The sequence below is a fragment of the Lissotriton vulgaris genome, unplaced genomic scaffold (assembly GCF_964263255.1).
Source record: "Lissotriton vulgaris unplaced genomic scaffold, aLisVul1.2 SCAFFOLD_2497, whole genome shotgun sequence".
Lineage (NCBI taxonomy): Eukaryota > Metazoa > Chordata > Amphibia > Caudata > Salamandridae > Lissotriton > Lissotriton vulgaris.
In genome coordinates this window covers 51,426-68,393 of record NW_028242664.1, presented here as the reverse complement: position 1 = coordinate 68,393, position 16,968 = coordinate 51,426, and the positions used below count along the sequence as shown (strand labels likewise).

Below are 16,968 nucleotides of genomic sequence, written 5' to 3'. Positions count from 1 at the left end.
GGGGAATAGCCCTACCAAGGGTCAAGTTGTATTACTGGGCTGCACAGCTAGCGATCATCAATCAATGGCTTCATGCACCAAAAGACGACCCAGCATACCGATTAGACAGGGACGTGTTGCCGGTCGATCGCTTGATGAAGGCCCTTTACACAAACAGGAGACGTCACACCCTGACAGGTCCTATGGCCCACACGATCAAAATTTGGCACACTGCACAGAGAGCTCTGGGATGGGAGGGGAAGCTTGCACTGGCCACTCCACTCTGGGAGACGCGCCGGCTGGGAACCTTGGTAAACACTAAAGGGTTCAAACAATGGGACCTAATAGGCATCACAAACATTGGCAATCTTTGGGTAAGAGGGGAAATCATACAGTTTACAGCACTTCAAGAGAAATACGGACAGGCAGACCCGGAATTATACCGTTACATCCAAATCAGACATGCACTCCAAAGCGCTATCCCCCAGGAACTAAACTGGCTGACGTTTCACCCCTCGAAGATAGACTCCTCACAGACTACATGGACAAAAAAGCCATATCACAGACATATTGTAAATTAATAAATAATCTCCCAGATCCCACGGTAATCTTACGTAGCAAATGGGAGGTGGAACTGGAGGACACAGAGGACTCGGACTGGATGAACACGTTGGCATCGGCCAGGGAGGCGGCGATCCTGTCCTGCTTAACATTAGTACAGCTCACAGTGCTGCATCGTATATATCACCCCCGCACCACGATACACAAACTGGGTCACGCACTCGATTCACTCTGTCTGAGGGGTTGCAGACAAATTGTAACATACTTTTATATAATATGGGACTGTCCAAAGATCCAATCCTACTGGGAGCAAGTTGTAAATCAGATCTCAGAAGTGGGTGGGGTGGAGATCCAGACAGACCCAAGTGCTGCCTATTGAATATATGGCAACCAACGGACCTGAACACGGGGCTGAAAGCATGGGCAACACTGGGGATGGTGACAACGAATCAATCAATCAATCAAAGCATTTATATAGCGCACTACTCACCCAGAGGGTCTCAAGGCGCAAGGGGAGGGGGGGTCCGCTACTGCTCAAACAGCCAGGTCTTGAGCTGCTTCCTGAAGGCAAGGTGGTCCTGGGTCAGGCGGAGGTGGGTCGGGAGGGAGTTCCAAGTCTTGGCAGCCAGGTAGGAGAAGGACCTTCCTCCTGTGGTGGCTCTTCGGCGGCGGCGAGGGCGTGGCCAGTCGATCGAAGCTGGCGTGTGGGAGAGTAGAAGTTGAGGCGGCTGTTGAGGTATCCTGGGCCTTGGTTGTGTAGGGCTTTGTGTGCGTGGGTGAGGAGACGGAAGGTGATTCTCTTGTTGACGGGGAGCCAGTGCAGATCTCTCAGGTGTCCGGAGATGTGGCTGCGACGGGGGATGTCCTGGATGAGTCGTGCTGAGGCGTTCTGAATCCGCTGGAGTCTCTTCTGGAGTTTGGCGGTGGTTCCGGCGTAGAGGGAGTTGCCGTAGTCCAGACGGCTGGTGACGAGGGCCTGGGTGACCGTCTTCCTGGTCTCGGTGGGGATCCACCGGAAAATCTTACGTAGCATGCGCAGGATGTTGAAGCACGATGACGAGACGGCGTTGACTTGTCTGGTCATGGAGAGGGAGGAGTCCAGGATGAAGCCCAGGTTGCATGCGTGGTCTGTTGGTTTGGGTGCGCTGCCCAGGGCGGGGGGCCACCAGGAGTCGTCCCAGGCGGAGGGTAAAGATCCCAGGATGAGGACTTCCGTCTTGTCCGAGTTCAGTTTCAGGCGGCTGTTCATCATCCACTTGGCTACGTCTGTCATCCCTTCGTGCAGGTTGGCTCTGGCGATGGCGGGGTCGTTGGTGAGGGAGAGGATCAGCTGGGTGTCGTCGGCATAGGAGATAATGTTGAGGTTGTGTTGGCGTGCGATGGCTGCGAGGGGGCTCATGTAGACGTTGAAGAGGGTTGGGATGAGCGAGGAGCCTTGAGAAACGCCGCAGATGACTTTGGTGGCTTCTGATCTGAACGGGGGGAGGCGGACTCTCTGAGTCCTTCCGGCGAGGAACGAGATGATCCATTCCAGTGCCTTCTCCTGGATTCCGACGTTGCTGAGGCGCCGCACTAGGGTACGGTGGCAGACAGTGTCGAAGGCCGCGGAGAGGTCTAGGAGGATGAGGGCCGTTGTTTCTCCGTTGTTGAGCAGGGCTCGGATGTCATCGGTGGCTGCTATCAGGGCGGTCTCGGTGCTGTGGTTGGCCCGGAAGCCAGACTGCGAGAGGTCGAGGGATCCGTTCGTCTCGAGGAAGGCGGCCAGCTGCTTGTTGACGGTCTTCTCGACTTTTGCAGGAAACAGGAGCAGTGAGATGGGGCGGTAGTTCTTGAGGTCGGTGGGGTCGGCTGATGGCGTGCTTCCAGCTCTCAGGGAAGGTAGCGGTGTCGAAGGAGGTGTTGATGATGTCCCGCAGGTGGGATGCGATGACAGCGTTGGCCTTGTTGAAGACGTGGTGAGGGCAGGGGTCGGTCGGAGATCCGGAGTGGATGGAGTTCATCGTGCGGATGGTGTCTTCGTGCTGATCAGGGTCCAGGCGCAGAGGGTGGTGGTGGGGGGCGGTGGTTCAGTCGTGGCGTGCGTCGGTTGAGTGCTGAAGCTGTTGTGTATGTCTGCGATCTTGTTGTGGAAGTAGAAGGCGAGGTAGTTGCAGAGGTCTTGCGAAGGGGTGATGTCATTGTTTCCGGCGTTGGGGTTGGAGAGCTCTTTAATGATGTTGAAGAGTTCCTTGCTGTTGTGTGCGTTGTTGTCCAGTCGTTCCTTGAATGCAGTTTTTTTGGTGGCGTGGATCAGTTGGTGGTGTTTTCGGGGGGCGAGCTTGAGGACAGTCATGTTGTTCGGTGTTGGGTCTCTGAGCCAGGCTTTCTCGAGTGCTCGGCAGTTCTTCTTGGAGCTCTTGAGTTCGTCGGTGAACCATGGGGCTTTCTTGCTGCCGGGTCTGCTAGGCGGGGTCTTCAGAGGGGCGAGGTCGTCTGTGCAGTTGCTGATCCACAATGAAGCAGAATATAGCAAGGACCTGGGGATCTGGGGTACTACCCACGCAGTCACAATGGGAGAATGATATGGACACAGCTATGCTAGCTGAAAAAGCAGTTTACACCCATCGGGGCTGCCCCAAAAAGTGGACGAGAATATGGGGGGAGTGGAATGAATCCCGGGGGTATGTTTGTGAACCACCATGTGCGCCATTAACCCCTGAAAGTAGCCATTGACTGGAGGGGAGACCTTCTACTAAGTTTGTATCTGTCTACTGTGAAGGTGGAGATGGGGGAGGTGAGGGAGGGTTGTTTACTACGGAAATGGAGATTGAACAGTATTGAACGACCTGATGGAGTAGGCAGTGTCTGAACATTGTATTATATCACTGTACATGGAGAAGACTGTAGTTGCCTGATAATAAAATGAAAATAAAAAGGTTTTAAAAAAAAAAGGTGATGAGTCTTTCAGTTTAAACTCTTGGATGGTAGCAAGATTTGGTCGTCTACTACATCTTTGGAGACCACTGGGCCTACTACTTATTATCAACCACATGGTGTGGTTTTACCAGATCAATTGATCCGGACCGGTTCTCCTTTCTTCCAGCAAGTGGCGGCAGAAACACTGTTCTCGATCCCTGGACTGCTAGTACAGGTACTGGTTTTCTGTAAGAAGGCCAAAATTCCTTCTTATCAGCTATTTTTTCTCTGACCAGATCCCCAATCTTTGGAATCCAGACAGTTCTTGCTGGGACAGGTGGTTTTTCTTCATTGATCGCTGGCTTTTGTAATGTGTTGCTTAGACTTCTTCATGTTTCATTTAAGTCCTGCAAAACAGCCAAAGGGCCTTAGATATCATAGGGTTTTTCTTCTACCTCTGAAGTATGACGATCGAGGTCTTCGACCATCATTCTAGTACCAAAAAGGATTTCATATGGAGTGATTCCACCCAGAGAATTTCTTGGCAGGTCATTAAGACTACGTTGGCCACTTATTAGATGTTTGACCCACCCGTCACCCGAACCTAATTCCCTTGCTGTTATAGATTGCTTTATGTCACTTTTTTCAGAATGTAGCTTGCCGATTGCGTATGTGCCGATAAAGATTCGCAAATCTTTTATAACACTTCGGGCGTCAGCCGAGCGCTGAGGCCACATCCAAATGAATGTTGTCATAGTATTTGTGGGACCGCTTTTGGCCCTGGGGACGTCTGAGCGTAGATAGTCTAATGCTATCTAACAATGGTGTCTGTACTGGGCTGGCTACACTGTAGTCAGGAAACTGGTGGCGCTCCAAGCTGTGATCTCTATAGCAGACATCGCAATTAATACCAAATTCGTAAATGTGTGCGCTCATTCCCAGCTGCCAGTACATCTCGTGCAATTCTAAAAGAGATTGAGAGATACCTTGATGTATCAGACCCTCTCTGCTTCTTGAATCAAAGCACCTCTCCGATTCCTGTTTGGGATTACCCTATCCCCCACTCCAGGGATTCGAGCAAAAGGAATGGAGTTTGCATCAATTGTGTATGTATATTTGAGTGGATAATTTAGAGGTAACGCAGCTCCACTGCCTTTGCTTGTGGCATTGACAGCTAGCATGGTTTCACCGTCTATTTTTGTTTTTGAATGAGTGATTGCAGCAACGGAAGCCGTTTGCACAGCTGCCTTCGCGGCTTCATCAGCCAATGAATTCCCTTCAACGTGAACGCCATCACGCTGATGATGTGTATGGATCACGTGAGTCTTTTGTAGTTCTTTCTGTAAAATAACTACTTGTTTCCAAAGCATTTTGTTCTTGATTGTGCCACCTTTTTCGTCTTTAAAACCATTTTGAACCCATATCTGCAAATATTCATTGTAAGATTGGACACAGTAATACGAATCGCACACTATGAGTGTGGGGAATTCGCAATCTGTATTTTCAAGCGCCATCTTGAAAGCCTGTAGTTCAGCTCGCTGAGCTGTACAGTCTCCTAGGGATTGAGTTTTTGTGACCCTAGGTCTGAATTTACCATCGCAACAGTGACCTTTAACAATCGCGCACGCAGCACTGTAAGCTTGTTTTCCCCCCAATTGCGGGCTGTGCTGAGCCGTAATGTTCTAGAGGCAGAATTTCAGTGGGCAGAGGACATTCTTGTTCGTATTGGAGACTTTCTTGTGTCTTCAAGTAAGGGTCAAAAATGTATTCAACGTCTGTCGCAGCAAGAGAATTAACCCATTGTATCCATCTTGGATGTAGAGCTTTTGCATTTGGAATGCTTGCCTTTGTCACTGCCTCTAAGGCAGGTACAGGAGTAACGACTTTTATATGTTTACCCTGTGCAAGGGCTCTCTCTTTTGCTACCTCAGTTTGAACCGCTGTCAGAATTTTTTCTGTTGAAGTGGATTTCATTTCAGCTTGTGTGTACAAGTGTGATTTGTAATCTATTGGTACCTTTTCACCTTCATTAAAGGTTAGGTATGTGAATCCGCATCTCCCTGGAATGATTCGGATTACAAGGTTGCGTTAGTTTTCGCATGTTTGTAAATGTGTTGTTGCTAAAATGTCTGTTGGCACTGAACGCAAAATGTCTGTGTGTTTTTGAGTCCAATTAGTAGGTTTGAAATCAGGTTTGATTAATTCGTGGAGAGGTTTAACCCTTTTTGTGTAGTTCAGAATGTAAGTTCTTCCGAAATTCAGGAATCCTAGAACTGACTGTAAGTTTTTCAGCGTTTTTGGAGGTTGGAGCAGCACACATTTTTCTAGAAAGTTTGCTGCCAGGCTTTTGCATTCACTTGAAAGTTTGTATCCTAAGAATAGGACGTTGAGGTGGGCAATTCTTGATTTTTTAAAGTTGAATTTGTAGCCTTCTGAGGCGAATCCAAGTATTATGGTGTTCACCCTGGTAAAGTGCCTGTCCAAGTCATCGTCTGTAAGATAGATGTCATCGACATTAGATAATGCCTCATCATCGTACGTTTGTATTAACTCTGTTACTCTGGCTGAAAATAATCCAGGACTGTTCTTGAATCCCTGGGGGAGACGACAAAAGTGTCGGTGTGTCCCGATTATTGAGAAAGCGGTCAAGGACCTGCTGTCAGGTGCAATGTTTTGACAGAAGAAACCGTTTTAAATATCTAATGTTGTTTTGTATTTTTTGTGTACAATGTTATTTATTAGTGCAGCACTGTGTGCATTTTGTACTGCAAACATTTTGCAACAGGAATTTAAATGTCTGTAGTCCAAAACTAGATGATATGTATTGTCTGGTTTGGAGACAGGAAACAAAGGATTGTCAATGGATGAGGTGCATGTTTCAATCCCCCCTTGGAATTCAAGTTGATATAGGATCTCCCTGACCTGTTTTTTAGATTCGTGTTTAACCGGATACTGCTTCTGAGCAGTGGGTTGATTTTTTAACTGGATCTTATGGTGAGGAGAATCCTCATCCCATACCACATACTTTTTATATAAAGCTGGAGCCTGGGCCACAGCTCATTTTCTGGCAGAAGTGTATTTTTTGTGAATAGGAATATGATTTGAGAAGGCTGGCATAATGATCTCTTCGCCATGTAGGTACTCCCTGACAAATTCAGGTGACCAGTCTTTTTCAGCCAGAAGAATGTCATAACCCTTAGATAGATTTTCCCCAAAAGAGTGCTTTTCTTTTCCTAGTTATGTCCCCGTCTATTCAGAGTGTTACTTCATATAACTTATGTGGTACACTAACCCTGGTATCTGCAGTTTCAACCTGAATGCATTCATTCAGGTCCACTGTCTCCAGATGATCCTTCAGGTCTTGAGAGCTATGGTAACCTCTGCTGCGCTGTCTAGCATTGTCTTGGCCCACTCTCCGTTCTTGAGTTGTGTCCTCAAGATCCTCTGCATATCTGACTTTTAGACTTGCTACCTTCTTTTTAGTGAATTGACTTTTCTTATTTTTTGGAACGTGTTGATCGTCTTTGGATTTCACGCTTTCTTCCTTGTGCTCTGATCATTCTCTTCTTTCGGATTTCTGCGAGGAAGTCTGAAAGGTACAAGAGGAACGGGTATCAGTATCTTGGTATCAGGTTTTCTCAAATTATCCCTGATTCTGAGGTTATACCTCTTTTAAGAGGGCTCCTTTTGAGGAGACCTACCTCTGGATTGAGAACGCTTCTCTTAAGAAAGTGTCTGTCTAGTATTTTCCCACTTCTTTTTAGGAGTAGTGAATGTATTTTTAATAAAAACTTTTTCAGGATTTTCTGTCAGTTCGGGGTTTACTGGCTTCCCTCCAAAACTATCTCTTCCTAGCTCTTCATGGGATTTTTCTATTATTCTGGCCAGTTCATATCGTTGCTCAGTTACATAAAGTTCTTTTAGTTTTTGGTGGATTGCCACGGATGCTGCTTCACCTTTAATATTAGCTAATATTATAGCAGAGACCTGTTTGAAATCTTTCAGTAATTTCATACCCAGATTTAAAGCAGGCTCTGCCCCGTATTTATTTTGAATCTGTTTCAGGACGTCTGGTATTACCGCCATAGACGGAACACCATGTGTTTTTGTGTAGATTGCAGCAAAGACTGTACCCAAAGTGTCACAGTCCTCCAGGTGTGGTGCAATCCCCATTGGTAAACAGATTGTAAGAATCCTGTGTTTACCATGAGGTGTACTATCAGGAAATACTGCCTCGATCTGTGTAATTTTTTGAGCTAACCAGAATGGAATTTGTTCCCTTTTTGTCGGTAATTTACCGATAACTTATTGTATAGTCTGTGGTGTAATTTTGTTTGTGTTTCCCTGATGAGGGGTGTGCTGTGGAATTCTTATAGCAGGTTGGACTGTTAGAGTCCGCATTACATATTGTACCAATTTTCTATGGATGTTAATTAATTGTTTTAGCTGAGCTAATAGTTCTTGACCTGTCATTTGTTCAATGGCAGGATGTGGTGTATAGCTAGCTAGTACCGGCCATGTTGCTCCTGGTCTACCTAGTGGACCAAGCCTGGTAATGTGATTTTGATGTTGTAGGGCGCCTTTAAACCAGAGCTGATGCTCTTGGTAAGTTAGTGGAATTTCAATGTCCTCGAAAGCAACGTATCCCGCTGTATGTTCCTCTATCTTATAGAAGTGGAGCACATGTGTTGTTGGATTTGCTTGTGGAAAGATAATCCATGAATAGAATACCTCTGTCTGCCGATATTCATGTGCCTCTATGACGAAAATTACCCTACCACCTCTTGCTGATAGGCCATTTTCTATAAGCTTTATAGCTATTGTTTTCCGCACATTTTCCGAGATGTTTATAGCATCGTCATGTCGGAAACCTGTAACGTCAAGACCTGGTGGTTTGCATTTACTGCAGTTCCACTCTCCCTGGGAATATCCTCGTCGGTATCCGACATTTTGTTGAAAGTCTTGCAGAGCAAGTTTCAAGGAAATAAAGATAAGGTGCACAATATTTTGGATCACTGTATCCTTCAACGTTGAACAAACCAAAACTAATAAATAGAATTTTCGTCATACTCAGTTATGGCGGATATTTTATCCTTTAACCAACTCCAGACGTCTATTGGAGTATTTTACGGGATAAAGGGGTCTCTGTGAAAAGCATGACTGAGATACTCTAGTATCGAGCGTTAAATTAGTGCCTTACCAAACATTGGGCGCCATGTAGTGTAGTTCCTTTATTCCCAATAATCTCTGCGCTTTGGAATAATATATCCTATAGATGTGACGTAGGACTTGTGTCTACTAGGTCTCTATTGAATATATTAGACTTAATTGTGAGTGCCAGCTAGCTCAGAGTTCACTAGAAACTTTCTCGAGTTCACAAGAAGGGATTTAGTTTCTGACAACAGCATAAACATGACAACTTTGTTTCCCCAAGATAAAATCTATCTTCAGAGTCATGGAAACAATAGATAGATATTTTGCTCAGTCATTCATGCATGCTTAGTTTCACCAGAGTTTTCAGAGAAGTAGATAGACGGGAATTTTCAATAAAAGGTATTTATTGAACAGTCTTCGTTCTCAAGCAGAATAAATGAACTGCTACAATCGTAATACCGTTCGCAAAGTTTAATGTGTAAAGTCAAAATAGTAGGATAAAATAATACTCCAAGAGCATGGTATGGCTCCTAGACCATAGATAAATACGTACATAAATAACAAAGGCTAAAAAGTACTCAACTGGTGCGTATAAAATACGCCTACCCATATGTACCTAACCTAAGTCTAGTATGAGGGAAGAAGTAAGTGAGGTGTAGCATAAATTTAGTATTCTTTGCCAAGAATCTATCCAAGATTTCTCTAAGGGTCTAATCAGGTCTGTACCTTGGTTTAGAATGAAGAAAGTCAGGCTAAGGACACGATTTCCCAAAAACCTGTAAGGGTAGCTTGGAAATACTGGAGCTGGATTTCTCGGCAAGAGAAAAGACAGCGTCTCTCTCAGTGCGTCTGCTGGAGGGTCGGCTTCCTTCAGCACTTGCTGTAGCAGGATGCGTCGAGCAAGTAGATAGTCGAACTGCTCCAAACCACCGTGTGTTTGCTATGGCAAGTGTGCGCATATTTATACCATGAAGATGCCGAGTTTGACGTAAAGGTGGACATAATAATGTCATCAAAGAGTCTCAGTTCTTTGAAAACTCCATGAGTTCTTGGACAAGTCAGTATTCGAGCAAGGGGAACTCCCTAGCTGCTGAAGCCGAGTTTTCCAAGAAATCGTTGTGGATTTTCGGAACGAGTGGAAGTAGCCCTGTCGTATTTGGGCTGCTTGAGCTATGTCTAAACATGGTTATGATTTCTATGCCTATGTAAGGATATGGTGATTTATACCTATGTCAGGGCATGAATCGGGAAAATTACAGTAGGGTCCTAAAATGCTATACAACAACTGAGGCTACAGTGTTACCAGAATGACAACCTAGTTGAAGCAGTACACAGGACTCATCCCGGCTGCTACACCTCGGATTCATTGTATTAAAATTGTACAGTAATTACATTTATATAGTGTTTAGTACCCCTGACAAGGTGTCAAAGCACGTTTTGGGCAGTACCATGCTGCTCCAGAACCCAAAAAGGATTAGTGGTGGATTAGTATAGTGAATATGTAGTTAATTAGAGCAGTGGAATTGTGAGTCTGTTAGTTGAATTGAAAAGGATAACGAGATAAAGCATGAATTACATTCCTCAATATGTCCCATCCCTGCACACTCCCTTTGGAGCTGACAGGCAGAGAATACCTCTGTCACTGAGAAGAAAGGGTCCTACTACTATCTGCCCAAATGACTAGGAGGAGAAGCTTCCTCAAGAAACAAGCGTCCAAATCAGCCAGTATCACTACCAAATGATGCACACACTAGCTACCCCCTTTAATCTCTAGGACTCTGACATCTAAGTTTCTCACCCCGATGCGCTAAGGTTCAATAGTCCACATCTGTGGGGGGTGGGATGTTGAGTAGTGGATGGCTGTGCAATAGCACACCAGCTCTAGCTCCTACAGACATTCGCCCGAAACATCTGGGTGGTGCTTAGGAAGATAAAAGACTGATGCTGGTCCTTCTGCATTTGTTTTTGTACTGGGAACCTCTTTTCCAACATCTGTTCAGGAACCTACAGTGTATCTGACACCCAACAGGTGTCACACATGCATTGGACCTGCTGTGTAAGTATGCATATCTGATTCTCTCTGGTACCACAGGGCTGTGAGTCTATGTGAGCACTTCTGTGTTATCTGGTAAAGGGCTACTATTAAAAGTAAGCATATTTCAAGCTGGGTTTATGACCATTTATAACTTCCTGTTCCTCTCCCACTCAAATGCTTAGAAAAGCTGAACATCTTCTTTTGTTTACCAAAATGTCGGCCACAAACAGCTTATCATGCCCTAGTTTTTTAGAAGTCCCAGAATGCATAAAAATAAAAACAGGATAGGATGAGCTGCCAACCACTTGACAACTCCCTGACATCATCATGTGCAACATCACCCTGTGCATACCTGCTGCATGTCGACATGTGCATCCTATTACACAGCACTATGTGTCCCACTATCTAGCGCTCTGCATCCCTTCTGTGCCTCTGAACTCCACATCCTTCTGCATCCCTGTGGTGCCCTTATGTGCCCCCAGAGCAAAATATTCTGTACTCACTCCTTGTTACACTTAATCCCTACTCCCCACACACATCACTTTATGCCTCCTGCTGCACATTAATCTCCACAGAGATGCTGAAGGAGGGATGCAGGGATGCTCTGAAGATATTTCCCTGGAAACAAGAAACAAGCATTTACAATGCAATAGGTCTCGCAATTACATTGTTTTGGGCTATTGTCATTGAAAAATGTATTGTTTTTTTTCCCTTAGTGAAGCATTGATCCCCTATTGACCCCCGCAAAGCTCATCAGCATGTGTCCATCATAAAAAGGAATATCGAACAATCGCATCGTAAACATTTTGCAAAAATTCTATAGTGTCACCCCAGTTCTAATTTAAATTGTAAGATAAAATTAATATTTTTTTTTTGTATGTTCTTATATAGCGCTCGATCACCTGGGGAGGTATCTCGGTGCTTGCCTTGGGAACCCGTCCTGGCTTTTCCCTGTAAGATAGCCCCTACAGGGCATCCCCAAGGTGAAAGCCAGGCATCCCGCCGCGGGGGCCGTTGTGGAGATTAAGCAAGCAATATTCTCATCATAATAGCACATTGAATACATTCAAATAAGATGTTATTCTTATATTTCTCAGATCGTTTTGAGGAAATGGGACAGCGTGAATGGCATATGATTGGGGATGGAGGCATTCGGAAACCTCCCGTGATCAGACCAACCAATACGTGAGAAAGAAGGGGAAATGCAGAGCAATAAAAAGCTAGATTTCTGAGGAAATGGACAGGATGACTGGAGATAAAAAGTAATATCATGGACTGTCGCCTTCGGGAGGGGAGAGGGGTCCCTGGAGGCGGGTGGCTCTCACATTCTATTTCACTATTTTCAGCTCATCTGTGCCACCACATGAGAAAAGTAACCATTTTCAGATCCACATTGACCGCACAACAATGAGTCCAGACCAAAGTGCTGGCAGTGCCTCCTTTAAGCAACCCGGACCCAACTAATCAGGAGGCCAGACATCACCGGTCCACAGAAAACAGCTTAAAACACCCAACTTCAACAAGAAACACACTGTTACATAAACAGCAAAATCACGCTAATAATAGAAAATATATGGCAATTCTAGTATGTTTTAACATCTAATCTTTTACCCTCCCCACTCACAAGGCATGGCAGCCACCCACCAACCAGCCAAGCAGGTGGCACTTGTTTCAGCCTCGCTGACCTCACCCTGAGGTGGAGGTGAGATCTTGCAACTTAGGGCGCTCTTTGGAATCTCTACCTTGTCAAACCTCTCTACGGTGGCCATGGCCTTTTACAACAAAATCTATGACTGAATGGTGAGACCTATCCCCCGCCTACACTACACCCTACGAGCTTCGACATCAGGTTCAGCTCAGATCAAACCAACTGTAAAGAGGGAGGTGAGTACTGACAGCGCCAACTGAGGGGGCAAACCCAGCAGACTATATCATCCAATCAAAGGGTTGGAAAGTATCATAATCTGGCACAAAATGTGGATAACCGCCCCCTCACTGGATTGAAGCAAATCTCCCACAGTTCCACAGAAACCCAAAAAGGCATCTTTCATGGGCAATAACGCAGAGCGACTACGACACTGGTTCCCTGGATGGGCCAGAAGCACCAAAGCTCCTATTTTGCCGTTTTTTTATGTAGCGCATGTGGAGATTAAGTTATTAGCCCAGAATCACAAGATGTGGAACCCACGTCGAGACTCAAGCCTGGTTTCCTAGTACCAAAGTCGGAGCCTCTGACCGTTAGGCCACATCCTGCACAATACTAGAAGAAGCTGAGTCAGTGCTTAGGCGACTGAGGGTTTAGGCGCTACAGAGGTACACCGTGCTGTAGAAATATAGTGCCGCTCTGCCCCTTACCTGATTATTGGGCGGTTTCCTGAAGGGGCGTGTCCCACAGCACTACTCGAGGTGCTTCACCAGAGAACTGGAAGTAAGTGAGGATGTCGACTTACAGCCGGAGATATTGACCTGGAAACTGAGGAACCGGGTTTGGATCTCGGCATCGGCGCGATATCCAGTGGCATCCAGGGTATGGAGGTGATGCCTGAGTCGCAGTGAAAGGGACATGAAAATCTCCATTGAGGTCCGGGTCTTAGCAGCACTCAGAGGCTGTGAGTAGGTCACAGGGAGGCTTCGGCCTGTAAAGGAGAGTGCGGGCCGGAAGTGTGAATGAAGGCTCTTGTAAAATGAATCGGTTAGCGGGGAGCATGGTATCTTGAGGGTATTACTGGTCAGCACTGAACATGTTTAATTTAGTATTTGTTAAATTTCGAGAAGAGAGTTTGCCCAATAGAATATTACCAGCCTGTTAATGTGGGAGAGGATGTCACGTAGTTCCTAGAAGTGCTGGCTTTGGAGCTCTAAGAAGCGGGCGCAGCGTAGGGTCCACCATCCTGTGGAATAAGTAAGGGGTGCTCATGTAAAGCACTTAAGGTCATTGCGGCATTATTGAACCCAGGTCCCCCCCGCAGCGTACCTCAGCTGAGACGTAACGTTGATTAAAACTTTTCTGCACAGAGCGTGCTGTACTTCACACGCTTGGTGCCCTGAATGTGTTTAAGTGTGTTTGTGTCTGCACATGGCTAGTTCTTCAGCAAGGGAGAAGTTGTCACTTAGCGCCTAAAGCTGCCGCCTTTGGAGCTCAAAGAAACGGGAGCGGCGTAGGTTCCACCATCCTGTGGAATAAGTAACTGATGCTCACATAAAGCGCTTAAGGTCATTGCGGTATCATTCAACCCAGGTCCCCCCGCAGCATACCTCAGCTGAGCCTAAACGTTAATTAAAACATTCAGCACAGAGCGCGCTGTGCTGCTCATGCTTGGTTCCCTGAAGGTGTTTAAGTGTGTTCGTGTCTGCACATGGCTAGTTCTTGAGAATGGGAAAGTCAAAATTGTGCATGTACCAATACATGAAGGGGCTGTCCTATCCATGATGGATCAGTGGAAGTCTGGACAGCCGATTATGGCTTGAGTTAGGATGGGCGGAGACCCCTCAATATGTTAGAGAAGCGGGCAAAACAGCTCAGAGGGGAGAGCGGAAAAATGAAAAGTCACACATTACACACTTTGAAACTTCACACATTGCAAGCGTACAAACAAAGAACAAGTGACAGCCATCTGTTTTCACTCAGCTGCTTGTTTATATTTGCACTGCTCTTCCACTTTAGGTAAAAGCGCGATGCGAAAATATTCACGCGGCTGAGTGAAAACAGCTGGCCCCCTAATAAAGATAAGAAATTGCTTTGCGACCACTAAAGCAGACGAGCCAGTCTGGATGGGCTGGACGTAAAGGCAAAAGGTTGGCAACAAAAATCTCCCATTTCCAATGGCAGGTCACCGTTTAGCATAAATGGTGACCCAAGCCAATGAAAACGAGGGGCGGGGCTTAGAGTCCCCTTCTGAAAACCCCTCATCCACAAAATCTCTCGCCAGCGAGCAGCGCATGTGCTGCAACACTAGGCGAGACCTAAAATCTGGATCAGCACAATGCCCTAGAGTATCTTAGCTCTATGTAAGGGAAGTCTGCTGCTCCTGCACATGCTATCACTTTCTTATATCTAAGGGCAACTTGTGTTGCTGTGCTGATCTCAGCTGTAACTGTTCTGAGATTCGGGGTAGAGGGGGCTGCTGCATCGGTTGTGTGTGTCTCGGAATCTTGCACTGCTTCTGCATGTCATATACATGTTTCATGTGTGTCATAAAGGATGCACTGCTGCTGCTCATGCATTGTGTTTCCTGTATTTGAGGGGAACATGAATTGTCTGTGTGTAAAAACATAAACTGATTCTACCTATAATGTATTTGTACTGTGTGTGTATGTATGTCTGTATGGATATGGTATTTCTATAGCACAAACCTGCCATAAGCCAGCGGAGTGCTGTATATGATCAATGAAAATAATAAAATGAGTGTCTGTGTGTGTATAGATACCCTTGCTCCGCTGTTGCTGTTATGTTATTTTACAGGATAATTTAAAGTGCTGTGTTCACTGTTATTTCTTAGGGCGTTAAAAGGGAAGATTATTATTACATCAAAGGGAGTAGTCTAGGAAGAAGATTCTAAATGGATTTAAGAGGTTACGGTGAAGAGTACTCCTCAGAGTAAATGCTAAAATAGAGTAATAACATCTTCCATATCTATGGTAACACAAACTCGCTCATCCTTTGACATTTACAAGTAAACTCACCAACTAAGACATTGATGTACTAACCTATATACACAATCTCAGGAGAGTACTTTTAATTTAATTCAGCAAACTGGGAATAACAGCTGGCACAACAGCTGCTGAACATCACATTGTTCTTTATCTCCTTTATCTGTACATCATAAGGTAATTAATTCATGTATTTTCCCTTCACCCTTTAATTTCTCTTTGAAAACAATGTCCTGCTTTCTCTTTCCAGCAGAGGGTGCAACCTTCCTTCCTTTTGACCTATTTTATCCTACTCCAGGTTGGTTTCCATATGGTTCCTGGGAAAGGATAAGTTCAACAATTGGACCAACCAGCGGAAACCATGGCCTTCTCCTTCTCTGAGCACCCCCTTCCAAAAGAACTCTTTAACTTCTCCTCTCTACCCTGGTTCACACCTGTCTGGGAAAGGAGAAAGCAGCAATCAGGGCATCCACTGATAACCCTGGCCTTCTCCCTGACTGCTGGGAAGGCTGGGGTTGTATAGCAATGGACACGCATAACTACCAGATTGGATCCACTGAAGGAATGGCAGGGGAACATATCTCACATCATATAGCTGAGACTACTCTGCCCAACTCTGAGTCTTTGTTGCATGTAGAAGGCAGCTTCCTGCACTGCCCTTAGCTATAATTTCATCAACTGTGGGAACTGACCAAAAATAAGGGTAAAAATCCTACATCCATACGATGGCAGTGAGTTATCTCTGGAGTCCTGCTTGTAGAACTGGTCCATTTGACTTGGGAGTCCTTCTTAAGTACTGGTCCTTTAGCCATACAATGGTGGGATGTTGACTCTGGAGTGTTTCCTATAGGGCTAGTCAGAGACAGATCCCTCCCTTTCCTGTATCTTGGGCCTAAGCATGCTACAATTACCCGTTTGCCATTTCCCTGAATCTGAAAATTGCTGTCTAAAAAACATTTTGAATTTAGCCTGATTTTAGAAATAATTATAAAATAAAATTAATCAATCACACAATGACTATTTGCAAGGGATCTTAACATTGCTAAAAAGTTATTTTATTATATCTGTTGTGTTAGTAAAACAATAAATAAAGTAATAGCATTTGTGGTGTTTATGTTAGTGGACTTTTATTATCTTGATATCAATATCTATATAGTCCCTTTGTAAGAATCCTGAAAAAAACTAATGTTGCATGCAGTGTCTAATAAGCAAATGTTAACAAATCCTAATTGTTCTATGTAGGAATCAGAACCAACTCAGAGTTCTGAAGAGGAAGAGAAGAATGAAAAACTCAAGAAGCCTAAGGTAAGCAATCAATACAAATTTACTTGGAGTCTAAATATGTATGCTGAAGCTCCCTCCACTCTGTTGCACCAAAGACATTCTAATTGAATTTGAAGATTTCTTCTTGGTAAGCAGGAGCCAGTTACCCAGTTCATTAAGGTTAACAGATTATAGCTTTATTGAAGATGGTAGGTTGCAGGTAAAGCAGTGCCGGACGTATTTTGCACAGTTCAAAGCAGTATAAATGCAAGGCACATCAGTATAGACAAAGAAGTGTAGATTTACAAACCATGAAGGATTATTTCCAGGTTAGCAAAGTTACAAACTCAAATTGTTCAGATTAGTCATAAATCAATAATCACCTTATAAAGGCCTTCTTTGGTCTAATCCAAAGTGAGGCAAAATAGCAA

General features: G+C 45.0%; 1 protein-coding gene across 1 annotated transcript in view; it reads left to right on the top strand.

The window, feature by feature from the left end:
• The window catches only part of LOC147668874 (uncharacterized), an 89,517-nt gene that overhangs the window by 45,764 nt on the left and 26,785 nt on the right, over positions 1-16,968 (top strand). Inside the window, exons 5-6 of the mRNA XM_086948380.1 lie at positions 16,517-16,579; positions 16,694-16,757. Of these exons, the coding sequence (XP_086804506.1) occupies positions 16,517-16,579; positions 16,694-16,757 (127 nt within the window). The remainder of the gene's footprint in view (positions 1-16,516; positions 16,580-16,693; positions 16,758-16,968) is intronic.